Below are 27,742 nucleotides of genomic sequence, written 5' to 3' on the forward strand. Positions count from 1 at the left end.
GGATGCATTATTCAATATGCGAGGCTGGACGGATCGTAGTATTAAATAAGTTCGAAATAATAATGGTACTGTTAAAAAATACAAAAAGAACATAATATAAAAACATGGTAACAAAAGGTGGCCTCATCGCTCAAAGCAATCTCTTACAGACAATTAGATGACAAATATGTACAGAAGAATAATTAATAAGATGTACAGACGACAGCGATATTAACCTTTTTATAGAAATTTATATATGTATAAATATTTTGCCTTATATAGGTATATATTTTGATAGTTCTCATTTATTATTATTTCATTTATTTCGGATATTGATCCATCCATATTATGTTAGTAAACAACTTATTAACTATGTTAGTAATTTACAATTTTATATATTTATATTAGTGCACCGACAACAATCTTTCTCTGCTGCATCACTCATGGTCGCCATATGTACACATTATTTTTGTGCATTAAAGTTAAAATAAATATTTCATGAATACTATCACCGTATATTTTATATCAGAACCCGTGATGAGTATGAATGTGTATATGAATGCCCAAAGCATTTTTCTTACTGTACTTTACATGTGTGGTTGTGTATTCCATTCTCAATGTGCAAATCGCAGCAATTTTAATGGTACAATGTATACTGTTAATATGTCAACTGAAAATAAAGATAATAAAAAACAAGTCTTTATCTTATTATATATACACCACTAGTAGTGTTAGCAACGACTGCATCAGTTTTTTTGAGGTAGAAACACTGATATAGAACAATCCGAGAAATTTTAAGATTTGTAATTCAGTACGTTCAGTTCAGTTCAGTACGTCAGTGCGAATTACAAATCTTAAAACTAGGTAGTCAGTAATAAAAAACAGATATTACACTACTATTTTATTAGGAAAACACAATACATTATAGTTCATCTGTATTTTAACAATCAAGTAATTTATGTGTGAAAGTGACGTACATTTGTACTTACATACGAAACTCTATTAAAATAAAATAAAAAGTCAACAAAATTTAGTTGCAATGACATTTTAATCACCACAGATAGGTTATATACAGCAAAATTATCTATTTGCGCCATATATTAAAAAAATAATTAAATAAACTCAACCAATAAGTTCGTAGAGAACTGAAAGTCTGCTCTGGAAATCTAATCTCAATGTAGAACTAAATACACTCTTTTTTTTTTGTACTGTTCGTTTTGAAACTACATTAAAAGTAATCCGAAAAAATCTATAATTATATAAATGTATTCAACATTAGTATTTTTTTAATGAGTAGTAAGGGCTGTCTGAAAACCAGCGCTGTATAGGTGGACCTCATTAAGGTTGTACTTGTATCAGCAACAGCTGAGGCAGCTCCTATTGCCAACTTTGTATGTATTTTTAATTACTTATTTCGTGTATTAATTGTAAATTGTGTTATGTTGGCAATAAATGAATTATCTATCATTGCTTTGCTAGTCAAAAAGGCGGGAATTCCAAAATCATTGGATCAGAAATATTTTCCAGAGTAGACCGTTTGGTCAGTTTATTTCTAACTTTTAGGCGAACATAACCTATCTTTAATATTAAAATGCCATTGTTCATTACCACTAAACTTAACTAGCTCCGAATTATCATTTTGTACCTGTCTAAACACGTACAGCGTTTGACACCTCGTTTACCTATACATTATATTATCTAGCAACCTCCTTCTAAATATATTTAGTTACAATGTAACTGAAATGTTATTTTACATTAGTAAAGTTACGCGCGCAATCTTGATGTAGATTAAAAAACAATCAGTTCTTATGAACCATACACACCACAGACTAATTATATAGTTGCTAACAAAAACTCATTTGTAACAGATTTACATTACTATTCTGCTTTTATATATGGACCATTGCACGGTTGCAATTGAGAACTTTAGAAAATATATACTAGCTGAACCTGCAAACGTTGCTTTCAATATAAATTAAAATAAATATTAAAAATAGGGGTTGGTGATACAAGAGTGAAAGTTTAGACTTGTAGATATTTTTAACGCCACATTATAAAATCTTTATCACTTAAGGGTATGAAAAATAGTGCAATATATAAAACAAAACTGCAAATATTAACCCATTTCAATGGAGAATTGCTTACAGCACAAAAATCTAATTGTCAACGAAATTATTAAACTCAACGACTTCAAACATTATATAGTCATCTGCAAATGCAATTCTCAAAGATTTTTAATTTAACTGCGTCGGTGTGTATGTCCCATTCCATACAATAAATAAGCTCAAAATTTTTCAATGTTGTAAAGTCATATTGTCAACTGCACTTGATACATAGATTAAATAATAAACAACGCAATGTTCACTATATGATGACCATAATGTCTACAAAATTTATTGAAAACTAATAGTTAATAATATTCGTAAGAAGTAAATAATATACATTCAATTCAAATTCAATTATAATTTTGTAATTTTATGATGTAATACAAAATATTATTTTAATAAATAATTAAAACCTATTAACAAATATAACTTTCTATAGCAGTTTCGCATAACATTAATGAATAGTCATGAACAGACAGAAACATTACAAATATATATTAACGCTTGGAAATTAACAAACTGAAATGTGTGGAAAATTAAAAAAAAAGACCTTATAGACCTGGCAACATTCGTATTGTTTTTGTGAGCTCATTCAGATACGGTTTTAAACTAGCAAGGACCGCATCACCTGTCAAAATTAAAAATAAATGCAAAATTAAGAATATTGTAAATTTAAAGCGCATTTCTGTGGAATAATTCCATACTAAATAAAGTGTTAGTTCCTTTTGAGGACTAAACGACTTTATGGGTTCTAATAAAATTTACACGTCGAAACCGCGAGGTCAAAATGATCATAAACAATAAAGTATATATAGATATTTGGTTCCGTATTTTTGTATTTTAGGGTTAGTTCTTGGGTTATTGAATTAATTAGTTACAACTGAATCACAGATTACAAAAGTATAACAAAATTAGACATTACCTATTTTGTATGAACATACAGCAATAAATGGGTACATTTGATTTTAATTTGTGATTTCAATATATTATTAATTGTTTTTTAAACAAATAAATTAGATATTGTACAATGAACTGTATTTTTTCCATTAAAAATTCCTGTTAAAACTTCAATCCAAAAATGACTGAAAATCAGATACAAAATACAATAATGTAAGTATATCTGTTAGAGAAATCATAGACAAGGCTAAAAAGTACACATCAACGTCAATAAGTTTTTTAAACTTTATTGGTCACATGATCAACTTAACATTGTTTATGGTTAAATTATTCTTACATTCCCATACTGATTCATGGTGAAAGCGTTTCAAGAAAGAGTTTCTATCAAGCAATTTAGTTTGGCATACCCATTATAACTAATTTTGTATATGTATATGTATATGTATGTATACATATAAAACCAAGTTCTAATCACGTCTGCTTATATGTTAGTGACAATCTCAAAAACTACCAAACTTTACATGCTTTTCAGCATTATCAGAGCGATTTGTGAAAGTGTATAATTTGTTAAGGTTTGTACAAATTATTTATGTAATTATTTAAAATAACAATTGTTAGTTAATATTGATACGGATAATTAAAACGGTTCCTATGATCAAGTTTAACTTTACAAATAATGAATATAATCATAATTCTAATATTGAGCTTAATTTATCTATGGACTGATGTTTTTTTAACTAACATCGACGGATTTTTATAAAAACAACAATACTTGATACAAGAATTAATATTCTCTGCAAAAAGCAACCGTAGACTTCGAAACGCCTCCAATTATTTGTTTTATACAATTTTGTTTACATAAATTCACGGACGCCATTTTGAATGTAACACAAAAACAAAATGGCGGACGGTCGAAATACCGAAAAACGAAGGCGGAAGTACCTACATTGATGTAATTACACTGACAACGTCTTTACGCCTCGAAGACAGAAATGTACATGGAACAATTTCACTTGCGTAACAATCCTACTAATCAAAACGGATTTACCATCACGCCGTGGTCGTTAGGGGGTTGGCGGCGGCTATTGACTCGACCGTCTTCGTTTCCACGACCTCCGGAGCCCCGTTCACTTCCTTCTCCATTTCCACGTCGTTTAATTTCTCCAAGTTATCTTCTTGGGACTCTTGGGACTTTGTCTCGCTGTCCGTCTCTTGGCTGGAGTCCGTTTCGGTCTTGTCTTCTTTTGTTTCTGTTGTTTCTGATTGTGTGTTCGCTGTGGCCGGTTCCGTGACGGTTTCGGTTTCTGTCTTCTCTGGTTCTTTTTCTTGGGTGTTGTCTGTATTTGAATATTTTATTTGTTATTATTAAAAAAATATAAAAATTTACTATTAAACGTTTTCACTAGTTTGTGAACAGGGGCGCGGATGATCAATGTCAGTCAGATTTTCCTACAAATTCCAGCGGATCTCCATAATGGACACACACACAGCCGTGTGTGTCGGCCTCTATAATAGGGCTACTTGCTGGCCAATCATAAGATAATTATGACAAAGAGCAATTTACTACAAAAGTAGAGACAAATATGATAGACTGTTGGGATTATTTGTAAAATATAAATGACCATGGACAATTAATACAGCGCCATCTAGACCCACTAACTGACCGTTCAAGGATGGTTTGTTTTTTATACTACGACGTTAGTAAAGAAGCATGCGATCCATCTGATGTTAAACGGTTACCGTATCCTATGGATGCCTGAAACTCACCAGTTTCGTCTACTTCCATTGGCGTCTCTTTCTTTTCGTCACCGTTTAGTTTCTGAAACGGGTACTAAATATTAGTATTTTAATAATTATTAACACAAAAAAAGTGACGGACAAACATTCATATTTGTTATTTCCCTTATCCATACTATATATACTAATATAATAAATATAAATGTTACTGTTATTTTTTCAGAATAAAACGGCTTAAGACATTATATAGTACTGCAAGATCCCGAAGGCTGCCTGGAGATCTTACTACTTACTTACTATTATTAGTTTACTTTCATTTTTTCAAAAATTTTTTTCTTGAGAGCAGAAAAATGAAGATATATATTCAGCCGTTCTTTTGTGAAAATATAACTGACGTAAAAAAAAATTAAGAGTTTCACGATTGACTCGGAACTACTAAAAAAAATGATACAAAAAGAATCTAGTGTATGTTAGGATAATATATGGAATACTCAACAAATATGCAACTATAGTATGAAAATTACCACGTAACGACCCGAACCTGTAACTCTACGTAACCAACACCCTACCTTACAATATCTACACATGACGTCACAATTTTTTATAGTTTAATCGTATACATTACGTATTCAATGGTGCCTTGCCAGCGTACATCGTTGTGCTACACTTGTAATATTTCTGTCAATATTCGGCACACTTCCATTAGTTTACCTCTCCAGATAACATAGATTTAAGTTGTGCCTACACTTGTAATATTTCTGTTAACACCAGACACCCTTCCATTAGTTTACCTCTCCAGATAACATAGATTTAAGTTGTGCCTACACTTGTAATATTTCTGTCGACACTTGACACCCTTCCATTAGTTTACGTCTCCACTAACATAGATTTAAGTTAAGTGTAAAATCAGTCTACGTCCCGACTCCGCGTCGACTGGACGCGTTATTAAAAAACCAGCATCGTGGCTTACCGTCACGACATATGCTGAGCGGAGACTTATTTGGTACTGTAAAATTAATATAAACCGATAAAATGTAAATTAAAATTTAAAAATTATTTTCAGTGTACCAAACAAACAATTTTCTTTCTTTCAATAAACTTAATAATGTCTAATAAATAGTGCAATCATTTTACTGGTACACTCACTACCTACATACTACAACAAATAATATATTATGTAGCGCCACCTCATCACAACACATATATAACCATACAGTGATGAGTATAACCACCGCGCTACACCGTTAACGCAGGTGGATGCACCATTCCACTGTCATCCATTTAAGAATATACATTATGTATGTGAATTTTCTACCTTACTCAACGCTTCAACAATAAAATTAATGTTAGTAATCTAGATGTATAATACAATACTTTAAAATAAACCATATTTCAACATTTACAACATATTTAAATCACAAGCTGACCCAGAGGTGTGTAGGGGCTTTGGAAAGTCAGTTATTTTAAACCTGGGCGCGGTTTTTTAAAACTTATTACTAAATATATATATTTCAAACTATTCTGATGCTGTTGGACGTTAGGAGCGAGTGCAGATGGCACTCCAAACTAAAGGGAGGACTTATGGAGCGGGTGCAGGTCAGCTCCTGGCTTACGGATAGGTGCTTAATATGCTGTAACACATTTTTCAGGTAGGGTCCCCACTCCCCTCGGGTAGGCCTATGATTCAAATAACGTTCAGACTAATATCATACAGTATAATTTATAGGTATGGGCGTAGCCACAGTAGGACAGGGTGGGGCGCCCCTACCCTGTAAGGTACGTAACCAAATCTAAAAACAAAAATTATCTAAATACTAACTACGATACTTAATATCCATAAGAAAGTTCATACTCGACAGTCGGGGCTGAATGAGGATTGTTACTAATGTGGACTGATGATCTTACTGCTAGCAATATACCATGTCAAGTTGGTCTTCAAGCGGTTTCCACTGGAAACTATGGTGGTAAATTCTTAGTGAATTTGCCACGGTGGGCTAACTGACCTGACCTTATGCTCATCTTATCATCCTCCTCTGGTGCCCCGCCAGCGTAAACGGTTAGCGTAGGTGGGTGCACCATTCCATTATCATCCATAAAAAAAATCGACAGTCGACACAAAAAATAACATACAGATACAGGGTGTTGTAGGGTTAACATACAGATACAGGGTGTTGTAGGGTGTAACTGTTTTGTATGATAAAAGTAACCGTGATTAGACTGCGGGTAGAGTTTGCTAGTTACATAATATTTTAGACTGCTCCACCCTGAACCCATGGCTGGCTACGCCCATGTTCATAGCTAACAGTTTAAATGAAGTAGGCAGCATTACGCTCTCTTTTTTCTTGACTTGGAGCTCGTCGACGACATACGCCTCTTCCTACCCTATACCGTTACAATAAGGTTTAAATTTCAATAGCAAAATAATAAGTCATGACAATACACACAGCGCCATCTAGTGCCAAACTAAGCAGAGCTTGTACAATGCTTACTCTCCCTAGTACCGTAATACCTAACACGGTATTCTTTATAATGAATTTTCATATGACGCGATATCAATCCTACGTATAACTGGGGCGGGAAATCCTCGCGTTATATTTCTGCACTGTGTGATTTATAATGATTTGTTTTTTTAGGTCATATGCATATTTTTTTTATTTAAAATGTTCTTAGTTTAGTTTTATTTTAATACAACGTACATATTTTGTTCAGAATATTGCTATACCAATAAAATAAAAAAAAAACGATTTTTAATACTTTTTATATAGATAGAAAATACTTAATACGAATATTATGTAATAATATAAACAATCATACTCATGAATATAAATGTTTGGATCGTTCGAGAAACGAACTCGCGACCACCTAAAGTAAGGCGGAGTGCTAAACCACTAGATTACTGGAGACGCCTGCTTAGTTTGAGACTAAATGGCGTAATATATACATATTAACAAAGGGGTAGAATCCATAAGTTATGACACAGAAATTTAATTATATTTTAACCCTTTTCGTCCTTGTCACAGTTCGTCACATTCCATACTTTTCCCTCTTGCTGTCACGTCACATATTTTGGTACTTTTGGTATCTATTGTCTAGAAATGTTAACACAGTATATTGAAACATGTTTACAGTAAAATAATTATCAAAATAAACATGTGAGAATATTTATATATATCACAGAATTTAAAATGTGAAGTCACATAACTTATCGACTCATTCACCGTTTGTCACACAATGTCACACTTCATCGGTAAAATAATAAATCTTATTTAATAAATCATACTTCAATTAGAGAACTTGAAATGTGTAATCACATAACTTATGGACTCCTCCCACCCATTGTCACATAATGTCACACTTCATCGGATCCTACTCGTCCCTTAACTTATTATATTTTTTAATGGCTAATAATTCTCTGCCCACCTTATATAATAACAAAATAAATTTAGCTGTTGTTCTGGGCACCATCATAGTTATTTCCTGGTGATATTATCACAATATCATCTCCACTCACCCGTCAGACCCGTGACTCATCAGAGTAAACAATTCCTTTATCATCCAGGACTAAAAAAATTCCAGGGAAATTGCAACTCAGTTGTCAGTTTTAAGAATGAATATACTCTTTTCTTTACGCTTTCAAATTAGTATTAAATGTAAAATTATTTACAAAATATAGAGCTTATAAGTGAACACGAAATTCATTTTATATATTTGCAATAAAAAAAAATATTGCATAACATACCTGTGGTTTATTTTCTTCTGCGACCTCCGATGGTTGCGCACTCGACGTGGAGGTGACTTCATCTTCTTGATCTTGCTTTTTTTGCCGTTTATTCGGCCGTCCTTTGGGTTTTTCGGGTACTTTTTCATTCTCCTCTTCTATTTCTTCTTCGTCTTCTTTTTGTTCTGCCGTTTCTTGTTCTGGTTCTGGGGAATCTTCTTTTGGGCCTGATGGGTCTTCCTATACAGATTAAGTTTGAAATTTAAAAAAAAGTAGATTACTTTATTGTAACTAATCAAAAAGTAGTACTTTAGTAGATTAATTAAATTTTTTACTATTTTATATTTCACAAAGTGTTACTTTTGGGCGGTTTTTTTTAGTTTTATACATACATAAAATTCAGTCAATACTAGATATTGAATGATATGATTCACTGTCATGCTTTTAGGTACCTACTCAAACATTAAATATTTGTACGCTTTATATAAACCATTTTGAAAGGGCTGTAGTACTGAGTACAGTTTGTAGGGCTGAGTACAGACCTGCAGTAATAGTGTGTGCTGTCCCCCCGCGGAGACCAGCAGGGCGTGTGGCAGGATGAGGGTGGGTTCGTTGGCGTCACTGGAGGCTCCGGTACCGAGCTGACCTTCGCTTCCCATGCCCCACGCGTACAGCTCCCCTAAAACAGATAAAAAAAAATATTTAAATAAAAAAAATGACTATAGTTTAGGGGTAAGTAATGATAAAAAGTTATGACCTGCAAAATTTTCTTTACACATTTTCACCCACTAAAAGTGATTTCGTTCACAACGCTTTCTGTTTATACATAAAGGATAACTGGCACAGTATGCCAAATGTCATTAGGCTCGTCTTTTGTACAAGCTGTAATGTTCAATTAAGATTAAATAAACCATTGCTAGAATGACATATAACCTGACGGTTGACCTGTACCCGGTCTATAAAAACTAATAAAAAGTTATTATTACCTGTGTCGGTAACAGCGAAGGAATTACTGATGCCGGCCGCTATACTGATGCACTTTTTGTTCTCAAGCTTGGGAACTGGCTCTGGTACCTCTGCGTCACCGACCCGATCGCCGAGACCTAATCTGTTTGAAAATATAAATATGAATAATTTAGATATACTATATTTGTCTATATTGATCCATTATCGAAACGCAAGATGATATTCCTACCATAACAAATGTAATTAATTTAATTTTAAATTATCATAATGTATTAATGTGTACAAAAAATATTATGGTTTTTATAGATTTTAAATTAAATAAATTATTACCTTACATTTTGAATCTATTATAATACATACCGAAATAATTAGGAAATATATATAAAGTATGTATGGTTTTACAATCCATAAATTAGTAATGTAAGCACTTTTGAATAGTTATATTTTTCCGGCGGAGTACGCGCCGCAGTCCACTTGCCAGTGGATTGCGTTGTATTCGGCTATGTACGCGCCACACTCCGCTGTTTACGCGACGAGTACCTGCCATGCCCGCATGCCACTGACGAGTATACGAGGGCCCTAGTGTCCGGCGTGTACCTGCCGTACTCGCAGCGTCCGACGGCCCGCAGCCGTCCGGCGCCGTCGACTGCCAGCGAGTGGTGTTGTCCGGCTGCGAGGGCCCTAGTGTCCGGCGTGTACCTGCCGTACTCGCAGCGTCCGACGGCCCGCAGCCGTCCGGCGCCGTCGACTGCCAGCGAGTGGTGTTGTCCGGCTGTGTCCGGCGTGTACCTGCCGTACTCGCAGCGTCCGACGGCCCGCAGCCGTCCGGCGCCGTCGACTGCCAGCGAGTGGTGCTGTCCGGCTGCGAGGGCCCTAGTGTCCGGCGTGTACCTGCCGTACTCGCAGCGTCCGACGGCCCGCAGCCGTCCGGCGCCGTCGACTGCCAGCGAGTGGTGTTGTCCGGCTGCGAGGGCCCTAGTGTCCGGCGTGTACCTGCCGTACTCGCAGCGTCCGACGGCCCGCAGCCGTCCGGCGCCGTCGACTGCCAGCGAGTGGTGTTGTCCGGCTGCGAGGGCCCTAGTGTCCGGCGTGTACCTGCCGTACTCGCAGCGTCCGACGGCCCGCAGCCGTCCGGCGCCGTCGACTGCCAGCGAGTGGTGTTGTCCGGCTGCGAGGGCCCTAGTGTCCGGCGTGTACCTGCCGTACTCGCAGCGTCCGACGGCCCGCAGCCGTCCGGCGCCGTCGACTGCCAGCGAGTGGTGTTGTCCGGCTGCGAGGGCCCTAGTGTCCGGCGTGTACCTGCCGTACTCGCAGCGTCCGACGGCCCGCAGCCGTCCGGCGCCGTCGACTGCCAGCGAGTGGTGTTGTCCGGCTGCGAGGGCCCTAGTGTCCGGCGTGTACCTGCCGTACTCGCAGCGTCCGACGGCCCGCAGCCGTCCGGCGCCGTCGACTGCCAGCGAGTGGTGTTGTCCGGCTGCGAGGGCCCTAGTGTCCGGCGTGTACCTGCCGTACTCGCAGCGTCCGACGGCCCGCAGCCGTCCGGCGCCGTCGACTGCCAGCGAGTGGTGTTGTCCGGCTGCGAGGGCCCTAGTGTCCGGCGTGTACCTGCCGTACTCGCAGCGTCCGACGGCCCGCAGCCGTCCGGCGCCGTCGACTGCCAGCGAGTGGTGTTGTCCGGCTGCGAGGGCCCTAGTGTCCGGCGTGTACCTGCCGTACTCGCAGCGTCCGACGGCCCGCAGCCGTCCGGCGCCGTCGACTGCCAGCGAGTGGTGCTGTCCGGCTGCGAGGGCCCTCCATGGTGCGCCGCTGGTCGGGAACGCATCGCACTCCACGGGCGAGTACAGAGCAGTCTTGCGCTTCTCCCCCGTTATACCTGTACAATCGATAAATATACTATTATATGACTGAAATCGTAAACAGGCTGATGATATGACTTAGCGATAAGGGTCCATGGTTGCCTCTTTTTCTTGCTCATTGTCATAGATTTATACATTTATAAATAATATGTAGCATATGTAAACAGGTAGGTACTTACCGAGTTGTCCATAATTATTTAACCCCCAGGCGAAGAGTTTCTCCTTGGTGGCATCTAGTGCAAAGGTTGCATGGTAGCCCGCCCACACCTTGGACGCTCCACCCTTCAAGGTCACCTTCGATGGCACCAATAGGGCGCCTTGAAACAACATTAAATAATTTTATTTATTTATTCATTCTTCAATAATTGATTTTTAAACCAACTTTTGGGAGTTGCCGATCTTTTAAAGCAAATAGACTGCTTCACAGTCGGGAATTTGGTTTCACGGCCGGTAAATCTACTAACGCTGGTGTAGCTTTAATGAAACACATTTTTGACTGTGGGGAGAGGTCTCAGGATGCTATCGGTGTATTCTGTTACCTCTCAAAAGCATTTGATTGCGTCAATCACGAAACTCTCTCACACTCAAACTAGAACATTACGGTATTAAAAATGAATCTCTAAAGATGATTAAATCCTATTTAGATAATAGAATGCAAATTGTTGAAATAAATGGTGCAAGGTCCGAAGGTTCCAGTGTTAAAATGGGTGTTCCTCAGGGATCTATTCTTGGTCCTTTTTTATTTTTAGTTCACATTAATGACCTTCCTTACATGGTAGAAATAATAGCAGACATAGTTCTGTTTGCCGATGATACTTCATTAATATGACATATTAATGATATAAAAGAAGTAAACAGTGCTCTCTTCTGTTTTAAAATGGTTTACTGCTAATAATATGCTATTAAATGGAGATAAAACAATGTGTATTAAATTTACGCTCCCCAATGTAAGGAAGGTCGAGTCAAAAATCATACTGAACAATAAACTTATTAACTTTGTTGATGATACTGTATTTCTTGGTATCACATTAGACTCCAAACTGTTCATATTTCTAAATTAGCGACGAATACACTTAGTTCTGCCGCTTATGCGGTAAGAAGAATTAGACAATTAACAGACATGGCAACGGCTAAACTCATGTATTTTAGCTATTTTCATAGCATTATGTCAAACGGTATTTTATTATGGGGCAAAGCAGCTGATATAAATACAGTATTTATATTGCAAAAGAGGGCCATCCACTCCATTTATGGTATGGGTTCCAATGAGTCTGCGTGAATGTTTTAAAGAATCAAATATCCTCACCGTTGCTTCTCAATACATCTACGAAAATATTATGTATGCCAGGAAAAACATTAAGTCTTAAAAAAGGAGGTGATTACACTAATAAAAGCTTACGTAATGTCAACAAACTAGTTTTACCTAAGTACCGTTTCGCTCTTATTTCGCTGGTTATTTTTATTTCGTAATTGGTGGGTACTTTGTTTATAAAGTTAATTTTATACTCACTAAATCCTTGTCTAGCTTCTCTGGACGCTGACCGCTGTGAGAGTCTGCCCAGCTGACCTTGTTCTCCGCAACCCATTGTGTACACAGAGCCGGATGTCTGTAAATACAATTTGTTATTAGTAACAATCAATTCATTGCCACTAGGTCCTTTATGTAACTGTTATTATTATTAATATAGTTAATTAGGTCTTCATATCAATAATTATAAGTTAAATACAATAACAGAATTACTTTTGCTCATAAATTAAACAATTTATATGTTTAAGTTCCTCGTTATTAGTAGATAATTTTGGATATCACGTAATCGTGTCTCTCATTACTTTCAACATTATCAAATTTAATCATTTTAAATACAGAATAGTTAAAATTTTGTTGTTTAATATTCAAATTGAATTGTGTGGTACGAAATGTAAGATTTTTCCCAGTTTATCAGATGAGATATCCTCGATATCCTGATTTTTTGTACGGAGCTTATGATCCAACTCGTTGTTACACATTGTCGACTCTTCCAACACGTTGTCACATGTTATCGACTGCTCCGAGGCGAGGTCGGCGGCGGGCTCGGGCAGCCGTCTCCTCTGCAGCTGTACCTACGGACGAGGGAGGAGTAGGTGGGGAGTGACCGTGAGCAGCACGAGGTGGTCGGCCCCCGAGGCGAGGTCGGCGGCGGGCTCGGGCAGCCGTCTCCTCTGCAGCTGTACCTACGGACGAGGGAGGAGTAGGTGGGGAGTGACCGTGAGCAGCACGAGGTGGTCGGCCCCCGAGGCGAGGTCGGCGACGGGCTCGGGCAGCGGCACGCGCACCGGCTCGCGGCTCGGCACCGCCGCCCGCCCGCGGATCACCAGCCCCATGCTGCCGTGGGAGTCCTGCCGACAAATTGTATTCTTTTATTTACACTCCATATCGCGATTACAAACACGACAATATATATTCTCGCGCCCCGCGGAGAGTGAGGAGCGAGGAGAGCGACGTACCCGGAAGGAGCCCCACACGTACACGTCCCCGGAGGCGAGCGGGGCGGCGGAGAGTGAGGAGCGAGGAGAGCGACGTACCCGGAAGGAGCCCCACACGTACACGTCCCCGGAGGCGAGGAGGGCGGCGGAGAGTGAGGAGCGAGGAGAGCGACGTACCCGGAAGGAGCCCCACACGTACACGTCCCCGGAGGCGAGGAGGGCGGCGGAGAGTGAGGAGCGAGGAGAGCGACGTACCCGGAAGGAGCCCCACACGTACACGTCCCCGGAGGCGAGCAGGGCGGCGGAGAGTGAGGAGCGAGGAGAGCGACGTACCCGGAAGGAGCCCCACACGTACACGTCCCCGGAGGCGAGCGGGGCGGCGGAGAGTGAGGAGCGAGGAGAGCGACGTACCCGGAAGGAGCCCCACACGTACACGTCCCCGGAGGCGAGGAGGGCGGCGGAGAGTGAGGAGCGAGGAGAGCGACGTACCCGGAAGGAGCCCCACACGTACACGTCCCCGGAGGCGAGGAGGGCGGCGGAGAGTGAGGAGCGAGGAGAGCGACGTACCCGGAAGGAGCCCCACACGTACACGTCCCCGGAGGCGAGCGGGGCGGCGGAGAGTGAGGAGCGAGGAGAGCGACGTACCCGGAAGGAGCCCCACACGTACACGTCCCCGGAGGCGCGCGGGGCGGCTCAGATAGAGGAGCGAGGAGAGCGACGTACCCGGAAGGAGCCCCACACGTACACGTCCCCGGAGGCGAGGTGGGCGGCGGAGAGTGAGGAGCGAGGAGAGCGACGTACCCGGAAGGAGCCCCACACGTACACGTCCCCGGAGGCGAGCTGGGCGGCGGAGAGTGAGGAGCGAGGAGAGCGACGTACCCGGAAGGAGCCCCACACGTACACGTCCCCGGAGGTGCGGAGGGCGGCGGAGAGTGAGGAGCGAGGAGAGCGACGTACCCGGAAGGAGCCCCACACGTACACGTCCCCGGAGGCGAGCAGGGCGGCGGAGAGTGAGGAGCGAGGAGAGCGACGTACCCGGAAGGAGCCCCACACGTACACGTCCCCGGAGGTGAGGAGGGCGGCGGAGAGTGAGGAGCGAGGAGAGCGACGTACCCGGAAGGAGCCCCACACGTACACGTCCCCGGAGGCGAGGAGGGCGGCGGAGAGTGAGGAGCGAGGAGAGCGACGTACCCGGAAGGAGCCCCACACGTACACGTCCCCGGAGGCGAGCGGGGCGGCGGAGAGTGAGGAGCGAGGAGAGCGACGTACCCGGAAGGAGCCCCACACGTACACGTCCCCGGAGGCGAGGAGGGCGGCGGAGAGTGAGGAGCGAGGAGAGCGACGTACCCGGAAGGAGCCCCACACGTACACGTCCCCGGAGGCGAGCGGGGCGGCGGAGAGTGAGGAGCGAGGAGAGCGACGTACCCGGAAGGAGCCCCACACGTACACGTCCCCGGAGGCGAGGAGGGCGGCGGAGAGTGAGGAGCGAGGAGAGCGACGTACCCGGAAGGAGCCCCACACGTACACGTCCCCGGAGGCGAGCGGGGCGGCGGAGAGTGAGGAGCGAGGAGAGCGACGTACCCGGAAGGAGCCCCACACGTACACGTCCCCGGAGGCTCTGATAGGGCGGCGGAGAGTGAGGAGCGAGGAGAGCGACGTACCCGGAAGGAGCCCCACACGTACACGTCCCCGGAGGCGAGGTGGGCGGCGGAGAGTGAGGAGCGAGGAGAGCGACGTACCCGGAAGGAGCCCCACACGTACACGTCCCCGGAGGCGAGCAGCGCGGCGGAGAGTGAGGAGCGAGGAGAGCGACGTCCCAGGCTGTAGCCCCACTCGTCCACGTCCGCGGCGGCGTGGGGCGGCGGAGAGTGAGGAGCGAGGAGAGCGACGTACCCGGAAGGAGCCCCACACGGCCACGTCCCCGGAGGCGAGGCGGGCGGCGGAGAGTGAGGAGCGAGGAGAGCGACGTACCCGGAAGGAGCCCCACACGTACACGTCCCCGGAGGTGAGGAGGGCGGCGGAGAGTGAGGAGCGAGGAGAGCGACGTACCCGGAAGGAGCCCCACACGTACACGTCCCCGGAGGCGAGGAGGGCGGCGGAGAGTGAGGAGCGAGGAGAGCGACGTACCCGGAAGGAGCCCCACACGTACACGTCCCCGGAGGCGAGCGGGGCGGCGGAGAGTGAGGAGCGAGGAGAGCGACGTACCCGGAAGGAGCCCCACACGTACACGTCCCCGGAGGCGAGGAGGGCGGCGGAGAGTGAGGAGCGAGGAGAGCGACGTACCCGGAAGGAGCCCCACACGTACACGTCCCCGGAGGCGAGCGGGGCGGCGGAGAGTGAGGAGCGAGGAGAGCGACGTACCCGGAAGGAGCCCCACACGTACACGTCCCCGGAGGGGAGGAGGGCGGCGGAGAGTGAGGAGCGAGGAGAGCGACGTACCCGGAAGGAGCCCCACACGTACACGTCCCCGGAGGTGAGGAGGGCGGCGGAGAGTGAGGAGCGAGGAGAGCGACGTACCCGGAAGGAGCCCCACACGTACACGTCCCCGGAGGCGAGGAGGGCGGCGGAGAGTGAGGAGCGAGGAGAGCGACGTACCCGGAAGGAGCCCCACACACACGTACACGTCCCCGGAGGCGAGCAGGGCGGCGGAGAGTGAGGAGCGAGGAGAGCGACGTACCCGGAAGGAGCCCCACACGTACACGTCCCCGGAGGGCGGCAGAGCCCCCGACAGAACTCAGCGAGCCGAGCACCGTACCCGGAAGGAGCCCCACACGTACACGTCCCCGGAGGGGAGGGGGGCGCCGGAGAGTGAGGTGCGGGCAGAGCGACGTAACCGGAAGGAGCCCCACACGTACACGTCCCCGGAGGTGTTGAGGGCGGCGGAGAGTGAGGAGCGAGGAGAGCGACGTACCCGGAAGGAGCCCCACACGTACACGTCCCCGGAGGCGAGGAGGGCGGCGGAGAGTGAGGAGCGAGGAGAGCGACGTACCCGGAAGGAGCCCCACACGTACACGTCCCCGGAGGCGAGCGGGGCGGCGGAGAGTGAGGAGCGAGGAGAGCGACGTACCCGGAAGGAGCCCCACACGTACACGTCCCCGGAGGCGAGGAGGGCGGCGGAGAGTGAGGAGCGAGGAGAGCGACGTACCCGGAAGGAGCCCCACACGTACACGTCCCCGGAGGAGAGGAGGGCGGCGGAGAGTGAGGAGCGAGGAGAGCGACGTACCCGGAAGGAGCCCCACACGTACACGTCCCCGGAGGCGAGGAGGGCGGCGGAGAGTGAGGAGCGAGGAGAGCGACGTACCCGGAAGGAGCCCCACACGTACACGTCCCCGGAGGCGAGCGGGGCGGCGGAGAGTGAGGAGCGAGGAGAGCGACGTACCCGGAAGGAGCCCCACACGTACACGTCCCCTCAGGACTGCGAGTGGGCGGCGGAGAGTGAGGAGCGAGGAGAGCGACGTACCCGGAAGGAGCCCCACACGTACACGTCCCCGGAGGCGAGGGGGGCGGCGGAGAGTGAGGAGCGAGGAGAGCGACGTACCCGGAAGGAGCCCCACACGTACACGTCCCCGGAGGCGAGCGGGGCGGCGGAGAGTGTGGAGCGATGAGCGCGACGTACCCGTAAGGAGCCCCACACGTACACGTCCCCGGAGGCGAGCAGGGCGGCGGAGAGTGAGGAGCGAGGAGAAATACGTACCCGGAAGGAGCCCCACACGTACACGTCCCCGGAGGCGAGCAGGGCGGCGGAGAGTGAGGAGCGAGGAGAGCGACGTACCCGGAAGGAGCCCCACACGTACACGTCCCCGTAGGCGGTCGGGTCGTCGGAGAGAGAGGAGCGAGGAGAGCGACGTACCCGGAAGGAGCCCCACACGTACACGTCCCCGTAGGCGCTCAGGGCCGCGGAGAGTGAGGAGCGAGGAGAGCGACGTACCCGGAAGGAGCCCCACACGTACACGTCCCCGGAGGCGAGGAGGGCGGCGGAGAGTGAGGAGCGAGGAGAGCGACGTACCCGGAAGGAGCCCCACACGTACACGTCCCCGGAGGCGAGCGGGGCGGCGGAGAGTGAGGAGCGAGGAGAGCGACGTACCCGGAAGGAGCCCCACACGTACACGTCCCCGGAGGCGAGCGGGGCGGCGGAGAGTGAGGAGCGAGGAGAGCGACGTACCCGGAAGGAGCCCCACACGTACACGTCCCCGGAGGCGAGGAGGGCGGCGGAGAGTGAGGAGCGAGGAGAGCGACGTACCCGGAAGGAGCCCCCACGTACACACACGTACCCGGAAGGAGCCCCACCCACGGAGGCGAGCGGGGCGGCGGAGAGTGAGGAGCGAGGAGAGCGACGTACCCGGAAGGAGCCCCACACGTACACGTCCCCGGAGGCGAGGAGGGCGGCGGAGAGTGAGGAGCGAGGAGAGCGACGTACCCGGAAGGAGCCCCACACGTACACGTCCCCGTCTGGAATCCAGTCACAGAATACGAACCGGGGAGAGCGACGTACCCGGAAGGAGCCCCACACGTACACGTCCCCGGAGGCGAGCAGGGCGGCGGAGAGTGAGGAGCGAGGAGAGCGACGTACCCGGAAGGAGCCCCACACGTACACGTCCCCGGAGGCGAGCAGGGCGGCGGAGAGTGAGGAGCGAGGAGAGCGACGTACCCGGAAGGAGCCCCACACGTACACGTCCCCGGAGGCGAGGAGGGCGGCGGAGAGTGAGGAGCGAGGAGAGCGACGTACCCGGAAGGAGCCCCACACGTACACGTCCCCGGAGGCGAGCGGGGCGGCGGAGAGTGAGGAGCGAGGAGAGCGACGTACCCGGAAGGAGCCCCACACGTACACGTCCCCGGAGGCGAGGAGGGCGGCGGAGAGTGAGGAGCGAGGAGAGCGACGTACCCGGAAGGAGCCCCACACGTACACGTCCCCGGAGGCGAGCGGGGCGGCGGAGAGTGAGGAGCGAGGAGAGCGACGTACCCGGAAGGAGCCCCACACGTACACGTCCCCGGAGGCGAGGAGGGCGGCGGAGAGTGAGGAGCGAGGAGAGCGACGTACCCGGAAGGAGCCCCACACGTACACGTCCCCGGAGGCGAGCGGGGCGGCGGAGAGTGAGGAGCGAGGAGAGCGACGTACCCGGAAGGAGCCCCACACGTACACGTCCCCGGAGGCGAGGAGGGCGGCGGAGAGTGAGGAGCGAGGAGAGCGACGTACCCGGAAGGAGCCCCACACGTACACGTCCCCGGAGGCGAGGAGGGCGGCGGAGAGTGAGGAGCGAGGAGAGCGACGTACCCGGAAGGAGCCCCACACGTACACGTCCCCGGAGGCGAGAGGGCGGCGGAGAGTGAGGAGCGAGGAGAGCGACGTACCCGGAAGGAGCCCCACACGTACACGTCCCCGGAGGTGAGGAGGGCGGCGGAGAGTGAGGAGCGAGGAGAGCGACGTACCCGGAAGGAGCCCCACACGTACACGTCCCCGGAGGCGAGGAGGGCGGCGGAGAGTGAGGAGCGAGGAGAGCGACGTACCCGGAAGGAGCCCCACACGTACACGTCCCCGGAGGCGATGGGAGGGCGGCGGAGAGTGAGGAGCGAGGAGAGCGACGTACCCGGAAGGAGCCCCACACGTACACGTCCCCGGAGGCGAGCGGGGCGGCGGAGAGTGAGGAGCGAGGAGAGCGACGTACCCGGAAGGAGCCCCACACGTACACGTCCCCGGAGGTGAGGAGGGCGGCGGAGAGTGAGGAGCGAGGAGAGCGACGTACCCGGAAGGAGCCCCACACGTACACGTCCCCGGAGGCGAGGAGGGCGGCGGAGAGTGAGGAGCGAGGAGAGCGACGTACCCGGAAGGAGCCCCACACGTACACGTCCCCGGAGGCGAGCAGGGCGGCGGAGAGTGAGGAGCGACGTACCCGGAAGGGAGTACAGTCCCCGGAGGCGGAGGGCGGCGGAGAGTGAGGAGAGCGAGACGACCCGGAAGGAGCCCCACACGTACACGTCCCCGGAGGCGAGCGGGGCGGCGGAGAGTGAGGAGCGAGGAGAGCGACGTACCCGGAAGGAGCCCCACACGTACACGTCCCCGGAGGCGAGGAGGGCGGCGGAGAGTGAGGAGCGAGGAGAGCGACGTACCCGGAAGGAGCCCCACACGTACACGTCCCCGGAGGCGAGCGGGGCGGCGGAGAGTGAGGAGCGAGGAGAGCGACGTACCCGGAAGGAGCCCCACACGTACACGTCCCCGGAGGCGAGGAGGGCGGCGGAGAGTGAGGAGCGAGGAGAGCGACGTACCCGGAAGGAGCCCCACACGTACACGTCCCCGGAGGCGAGCGGGGCGGCGGAGAGTGAGGAGCGAGGAGAGCGACGTACCCGGAAGGAGCCCCACACGTACACGTCCCCGGAGGCGAGGAGGGCGGCGGAGAGTGAGGAGCGAGGAGAGCGACGTACCCGGAAGGAGCCCCACACGTACACGTCCCCGGAGGCGAGCGGGGCGGCGGAGAGTGAGGAGCGAGGAGAGCGACGTACCCGGAAGGAGCCCCACACGTACACGTCCCCGGAGGCGAGGAGGGCGGCGGAGTGCGAGTCCCCGGCCGCGAGCCGCAGCGCCCGCGCCGGCAGTGTGACGCCCCGCGGCGCCGCCTCCTCCGCTTCTCCGGAGGTCTGTCTGCCGAGCGCGCCCTCGTCGTTACACCCGAACGTCCACACCTGCGACAGGTCCACACAACATTTGTAAAAAGAAACACAAGAAATTAATTATAACTTTGAGCTATCCATAAATTACGTCACTTGTTGAGAGGGAGAGTATATCGATACAGTGTGACATTTTGTGACAAAGGGTAACCTTATCCATAGACCTTGTCACACTTTGTCGACTAAGGACTCCTAAATTTCCTGATATGACAGAGGTAATAGAAATAGAAATAATCTTTATTCAAATAAACTTAATATAATCACTTTTGAATAGTCAAATTTTTTTATTCTACCGCTTATTCGGAATGCAGATTCATCACAAGAATAATCAAAAGACTTGTGTGTTGCTCTTTTAAATAAATATTGATTTACTTATATTTAATTAACAACAAGGATTAGGCATGCGACAATCAACATAGAAACCGCTACGCACTTAATCTCTGTTCAAGTAATCACTGGTAACACCACTCAAGGCGGGTGGAAAGGATGCAGCCTCGAGGCCTCCCATTGTCACGGCATTTGCTTCGGGAACAACAATACCCACGAGTATTGTTGAATGCTATTCTATCTGAATTAAAAACCTCTTGCTAGGCAGGTTGATACAATTAACTTATAAAAGCTAGAAACTTAATTTCAATATCAAATAAATATACCGATGCAAAGTATGTGACGTCAAACAAAGAGGGAAGCCTCATAAATATGACTAATTTTACAAGGAAAGTACAAGGACTGGGAAAGTTGACGTTTTTGCTATTGAATATTGTTATGAAAAACTTACTACTACTAACTAAACTATAAACTACTTACTTTATATTTATGAATTATACCACTCGTGTGGCGTAATTTAGAAAAGTACAAAATCATAATATATATAATGTAATAAGTTTTTCATAACAATATTCGATAGCAAAAACGTCAACCTTCCCAACATCTCTATTTACTCTCTAAGTATATTTTGTGCTTGTCAGATTTGAACTCACAACCTCTTGGGTTACATTTAAAAGATGACTACCTAAATCAATAGGCCTCGACGCACTCATGACGTGCAATTCATGAAAATAGCACGATGGTGTGAAACTACCATGCGTTTGTCGGATGCAAAAATTTTGTCTCAACCTCGATAACGTTTAAACTTAGAGGCCCTCCTTTAAGTTTAAACGTTATCGAGGTTCATCATATTTTTTTATTATTTATTATTAAAAACAACAAAGATTTGAAATTAAAATTGTTGTGTGCCCAGGATAGCTTTAGCGCACACAGGGCCATATATTATATAATTACTTTATGCTAAATTTATAACAGGTATACAATTATAAAATTTATTACACTAATTTGTAATCTACTAACAAATGATTAACCAAACAATCAATAAATACAGTATAATCTTTTAACAATTGTATGTAATTGAGTATGCGTTGAGCTTAATTAAGCTAAAATATTAAATAATTGAGGGTAGGTATACCATACATGTAGATATAGTACCCGTTATGTAAGTCAGAATTTATAGTTCGCGTTATATATACATAATTATTAATAATTACACATATATACACACATTACATTAATAATTACAAGTATAACGTTTCTATATATAAAGGGCGAGCACAATAGATCTATGTAGGTCACAGTGCTACAGGGGCTACACAACTGACAATATCCCAAACAACCCAATAAAAATAATTCTATATATAGCGTACCTTCCCATCGCTGTCGAGTACGACAGTGTGCATACCCCCTGCGCGGACCTCCACCACTTTATCTCCTAACGCGGTCACATGTTTGAATCTGTAAGAAAAAGATGCATTTATAAATAACTTCCTCGCATAGTATAAAAAAAAGTCATCACCGCTGTCTGTTTACTGAAACGAATTTTTATGCAATTTTGAGTAATAAAAATTGGACAAGTTATTATCTATACATATATATAAAATTAGAGTGTCTGTTTGTAATGTTGAAATAAACGTTTTTTACTACATGCTTATGCATTTGAATATAAATACGGTACATACACCAAAATAACGTTTTTTACAATTTTTTTTTGTCTGTTTGTTCCGGCTAATCTCTGAGACCGATTTTGACGGGACTTTTATTGACAGGTAGCTGATGTAATAAGAGGTAACTTCGGACGAAGTCGCGTGCACAGCTAGTCTATACATATAAATTTAATTGAAGTGTCTGTTTGTAATATCAATTTAATAGCTTTTCACTAACCGCATGTGAAAGTATATATAACACTTACATCTTCAGATGGTAAGCCTACTAGTTTTTAAGATTTTTTATCTGTATTTGTATCACTATTAGAAATAGATTATTTATATACTATTAGAAATATTAATCTATACACAGTTTTATTATTACCACGTTCGAACTAGCTTTCGAGTTTGAAATTTATACCAAAGGATATACTGGAAATATGTACCTATTTTTTAAATTCAAAACATCTGTTAAATCGTATAGTTCAGTGTTTCATAAATTACTCACTAAACAATTATTTGAATGACAAACGAGCATGGGCAACAGTTGTTCCTGCACGGATTTTCAATAAATGTTAGACATAGACACCTACAGAAGTACACGAAGTAAATAATCTGGATAAAAAAAAAATAGAAATTCAGTTAAGTTTCTTGGCAGTTCTTCTCAATTGAATCTGTATACTGAACTGGACGGACTGACTGACTGGACTGAATCTGGACGGTACGGAAAAAATATTAATACAAAAATTTTGACGTTATTAAGTGGCTAATATGTTATTACTTCAAAACAAATCAAAATTCATGTAAGAATTTAGATTTGTTTTGAAGTAGAGGTAGTCTATCACTAGACCAGTACGGTCCCAATTATTTTATTTATCAATTTCTTTATTATGGATGATAATGGAATGGTGCACCCGCCTGCGCTAACGGATTACGCTGGCGGGGCACCAGTGAAGGATGATAAGATGACCACGAGATCTGGACAGTTAGACCATCGTAGTAAATTCAACACGAATATATCACGACGGTTTCCAGAGAGAACCACGTGGAGGTCAACATGATATGGTACTTTGATAGTAATGGGGTTATTAGTACACATTACTAATAATTTAATTTCCCCCATGGTCGCGGGTCGCGGGTTCGACTCCTCGCACGGCACAAACAATTGTATTAATGAGTATGATTGTTTGTCCAATACAAACAATCTGGGTGTTTTCTACGTATAACATGTATGTATTTACGAAAAAAAAAATGTATCTATTTGTATCAGTTATCCAGTACCCATAACACAAGCTTTAGCTAGCTTAATTTGGGTCTAGATGGCGCTGTGTGAATTGTCCTGAGATTATTATTATTATTATTATTAAGACTAGGTCTTTTCCACATTATTAACAATCCCCTTCCCCCGGCTTTATCTATTTTACAATACACGCCGCTATATAAACAAGGAGTAAGTGTTTCATTATCTATTAACACAGATAACATGTACTTCATTGATAAATATATAAAATGTACAGAATTAATTCCTGAAAATATTTTCTTTATGACGGACCCGGTGGTCTAGATGTTTAGAACATCGTTTTACTTCCGATGGTCGCGGGGTCGATTCCTCGAACAGTGCAAACATTTGTATTAAATATGAAATGTAAAATTAAATGTCACTGTGTGGGTAACACAGGTTACTTTTCACAAATTCTAGTTTGGTAGATGGAGGGATATATATTACACTTTATTGTAAAACTAGCGGTTACCCACGACTTCGTCCGCATACAATTTAACTTTTTATTAAATGTAATTTTTAAATTAAAAGTGGCTAAGTTGCTCCTTATAATATAAGCTATCTGCGAGTGAAAGTCCTATCAAAATCGGTCCAGCCGTTTCAGAGATTAGTAAAAAAATACAGCCAGACAATAATGACATATCACATGTCATATCCATTTAGTGAGAAACTTTATTCATTAAATTAAAATTACAAACAGACACTATATACTAAATATTATTTATTTGTATGTATGGATACAGAATATATAAATAATAATTGCCCATGAATAGTACTATGGAGATCACATTATGACAGAAAACTCTCTTGCATTGCCAAATGCCATAATTTTACTATCTTATCTCACCTTTCACCATAGCTGCTTGGCGGCTGAAATAGGTGAGATTGAGGTACCTATTAAGATGACTTTTTACAAAGTCTGTCTTGGTAATATAAGTAAGAAAGTGTAAGTAGTATTATAGTATACCAAATACTATATTACTATACTAGCTGTGCGCGCGGTTTCATCCACATGAAATTGATACCCTATGTGTTATTCTTATATATAAGCTTTTAAGCATAAGAAATTTTACACTAATATGTAAAATTTCATTAAGAGCCATTTAGTAGTTTTTGCATGAAAGAGTAACAAACATCCATCCGTCCATCTACACTCACAAACTTCCATGATTCAATATTAATAAGATTACCTATATAGTAATTGGTTTATTATAGATACAAATCATCATTGCCACGGAGTTGGTGTAGTATGTCATTTTCTTCCACTGATCTCTATCAGACGTCAGATCCTTTTATTCCTATCATTTTTCACACAATGCATCCATCTTTTTATAGATACAAAGCAAACATTTTAGAATACAAATACAAAAATATTATATGAACTTACTTTGAAGTTTCAATAACATCTTCACCTAAACCGAGCTGACCAACATCCCCTTGTCCACATGCAAATACGCGACCCCTCTTTTTGTGTGCAGTTGGTATATCCAACTGGATTCCTGTGGACAAATTTTTATTTATTATAATTATATGATATTGATATTTAGTGAAATCATTTAATGTGTAAGCTTATGTAAGGGTTTATTTCTAAATTCAAATGTTTATATTGTAGAAATATTCGACTGGAGGACTAGTATCCATGGTCATGAGTAAATAAAAAAAAAAAATACTTAGTGCTAAATGTAAGAGCTAACTGACATTGTTATTGACTTAGTCGATAGAAATTATATTTCAGAGTAGACTGAATGAGAGAGAATTGAAAAGAATAAAAAAAAAATTACCTACACATTTATAATAGTAGTATTACAATATATCCTACATTATTACTACAGAAATTAACTTTAATATTACAATAATTTGTTTTTTTTAATATGTACCATTCATACTTTCATATGCATTTACTGAAAATTTCATTTTGAAATTACGAACAGGCAATTCAATTTTATTTATTCATATATATGTATAAATTCAACAGACTTAAACACTGTTTAAAACTTTTTCTCGGTTGAACATTCAAAGATCAAAAATAGAACTTTACTATGTTACAAAACACAACTTTGTAAGAACATGCCAGAGTTGATCCCACTCACCTATTATTTATATTCAGAAATTTGTAAACCGATATACAATAAAACATTTGAAAATATGTATATTTGTAATAACAGATATGTACCAAAGTTTGTAAAATTTTGAGAGACACTGTCATGAAAGGAATCTATTATCAGAATATAGGATTAATATTTATATTTATGTATTAATCAGTTATTCAGGGTCAGTTTCTCTATACATACTATAGATACACACAGCATAGTAAATATTAAACAGTAGGTAAATATAGCACAATTCCCATTAGAGTTTTGATAGTATATCATAACTAAACATCAGTTTAAGGTCAATACAATTACATATTTGTTAATATAAAATTACATGGCAATGAATCAGTAAAAAATATACTTATTTAACTCTAATTCCGCATGGAAATATACTAATCTCCTTTATACTTATACATCACGATATACCTACATGTAACTCAAGATAAATAGAATAACCTCAAAAACCTATCTCAATCTACGCTTATATAATACACGGAAACAATAACATATCATATCTAAATTATACCCTAATACGTCGCACTGATTTTAAGTGGTAATTTATACGATAATAATATGACAATTTCTAGTAATCTAATAAAATGCACTCAGCGTCTTTTCCCGCCATCATGCTTTGACAGGTCATTGACGTCGGATAAAAACATAAAGAAAACAATTGAGAAATTACTTTTGAGACTTACCTCCACGTTTTTTCTTATTTTTGGGGCCCGAGGATGATGTGGCGGCCGATGACTTGGACGCTGTTCGCTTAACGCCCCGTGCCGCCGGCATTATGCCTGCAATATTGCAATAAATGCGTCAATAACACCACTAAACGCGGTAAATGCAACACAATTCGATGGCTTCTCAACTATGACGTGTTTAATACTTTTATAATTACATTAAAGCAGTGTTTCTACATCGTTTGCATCTGCATCAATTACAAGGCTACGGCCTCATAGATTTTATGCGAAGCGAAGATAGGTTATATTATGCATTTGTATATGATACACTAAACTGAAAACAACGCTTCCGATATATACATGGGAGCATGACACGGCAACAAGATAGTATACTTACTGTTTTATTTAGGTATTGTAATGCGAATCACAAACAAATTAAGAAATAACACTTTAGAATATGGTATGACGTATTATTTCAACAGAGTACAAATCTCGTACATTTCCCTTGCGTTCGCTTCGCTTGGCCAACGACTGAGTGATGTGCATTATCGTAAAATATCGATATGACAATCGATGTTAATGATGTTTACCGATGTGAACCTGATATTTTTTATTGAGATCATCAAAATCGAATTCTATTTATAACTAAATAATAAATGAAAGTCAATGATGCCAATATACAATAAATTAAAAATTGAAATCTGTAAAAAACCGTATGCGTTTTCGCGTTGTTTTCTATCTCACTTACACCTCAACTGGAGCAGGCACGTAATACACTTTGCAATTGTGATTATTGATTATAGCAATTTCTTAACAAAGATATGTAGGTATATGATATTGATATAGAATTCATTTTGAAATTTGTATAATTAATTATGGAAAGATAAACTTGTGAATTTTGAATGCCCTTCCAAATGAATTCATATGAGTGGTATTTTTTGTGGTAATGATCAATTTTAAACATATGTATGTTTTCTCAATAACAATATCTGTTTAGGTATTTTATTATATGTCTGATATTGACTGTCAAATTATTTATTCATCTGTAGCATGCAAAAGCGCGTAACTAGATAGCGTGTTTACGAAATTATTCTCCAGATGGTGCTATTTCTATTAAAATACCTATGAACTGCTGGAAAGATATTTTTAACAGAAAGCTGGAATTGGATGTTACAATATATAAAAACGATTTATTCTATCAACAATGTGTCTATGCTTCAAGAGAAAAAAAAATATTATGGTTGTATAGTGATGACTCATGTCACATGATGTCATTATATGAAATTTATGAGGTATGTTTATTATTACTACGACCTCTATTTCTACGGTACAATAA

The 27,742-nt window shown here is 44.1% G+C and overlaps 1 protein-coding gene across 1 annotated transcript; it reads right to left on the reverse strand.

The window, feature by feature from the left end:
* Window positions 1-3,416: 3,416 nt before the first annotated feature.
* On the reverse strand, window positions 3,417-26,930 carry LOC131843314 (regulator of chromosome condensation-like). The gene is made up of 14 exons (XM_059191938.1): window positions 26,804-26,930; window positions 26,425-26,520; window positions 25,021-25,132; window positions 22,079-22,166; window positions 20,217-20,396; window positions 13,503-13,634; window positions 12,769-12,865; window positions 11,438-11,575; window positions 11,110-11,275; window positions 9,423-9,544; window positions 8,979-9,115; window positions 8,458-8,676; window positions 4,749-4,800; window positions 3,417-4,318 (listed from the first exon to the last, which is right to left on the reverse strand). The coding sequence occupies exons 2-14, from the start codon at window positions 26,513-26,515 to the stop codon at window positions 4,032-4,034; spliced, it is 1,821 nt and encodes a 606-aa protein (XP_059047921.1). The 5' UTR covers window positions 26,516-26,520; window positions 26,804-26,930; the 3' UTR covers window positions 3,417-4,031.
* Window positions 26,931-27,742: the final 812 nt, after the last annotated feature.

This window comes from Achroia grisella, unplaced genomic scaffold (genome assembly GCF_030625045.1).
Source record: "Achroia grisella isolate CSIRO2021 unplaced genomic scaffold, CSIRO_AGI_Agris_v1 utg295, whole genome shotgun sequence".
In the NCBI taxonomy this organism is placed as follows: Eukaryota; Metazoa; Arthropoda; class Insecta; order Lepidoptera; family Pyralidae; genus Achroia; species Achroia grisella.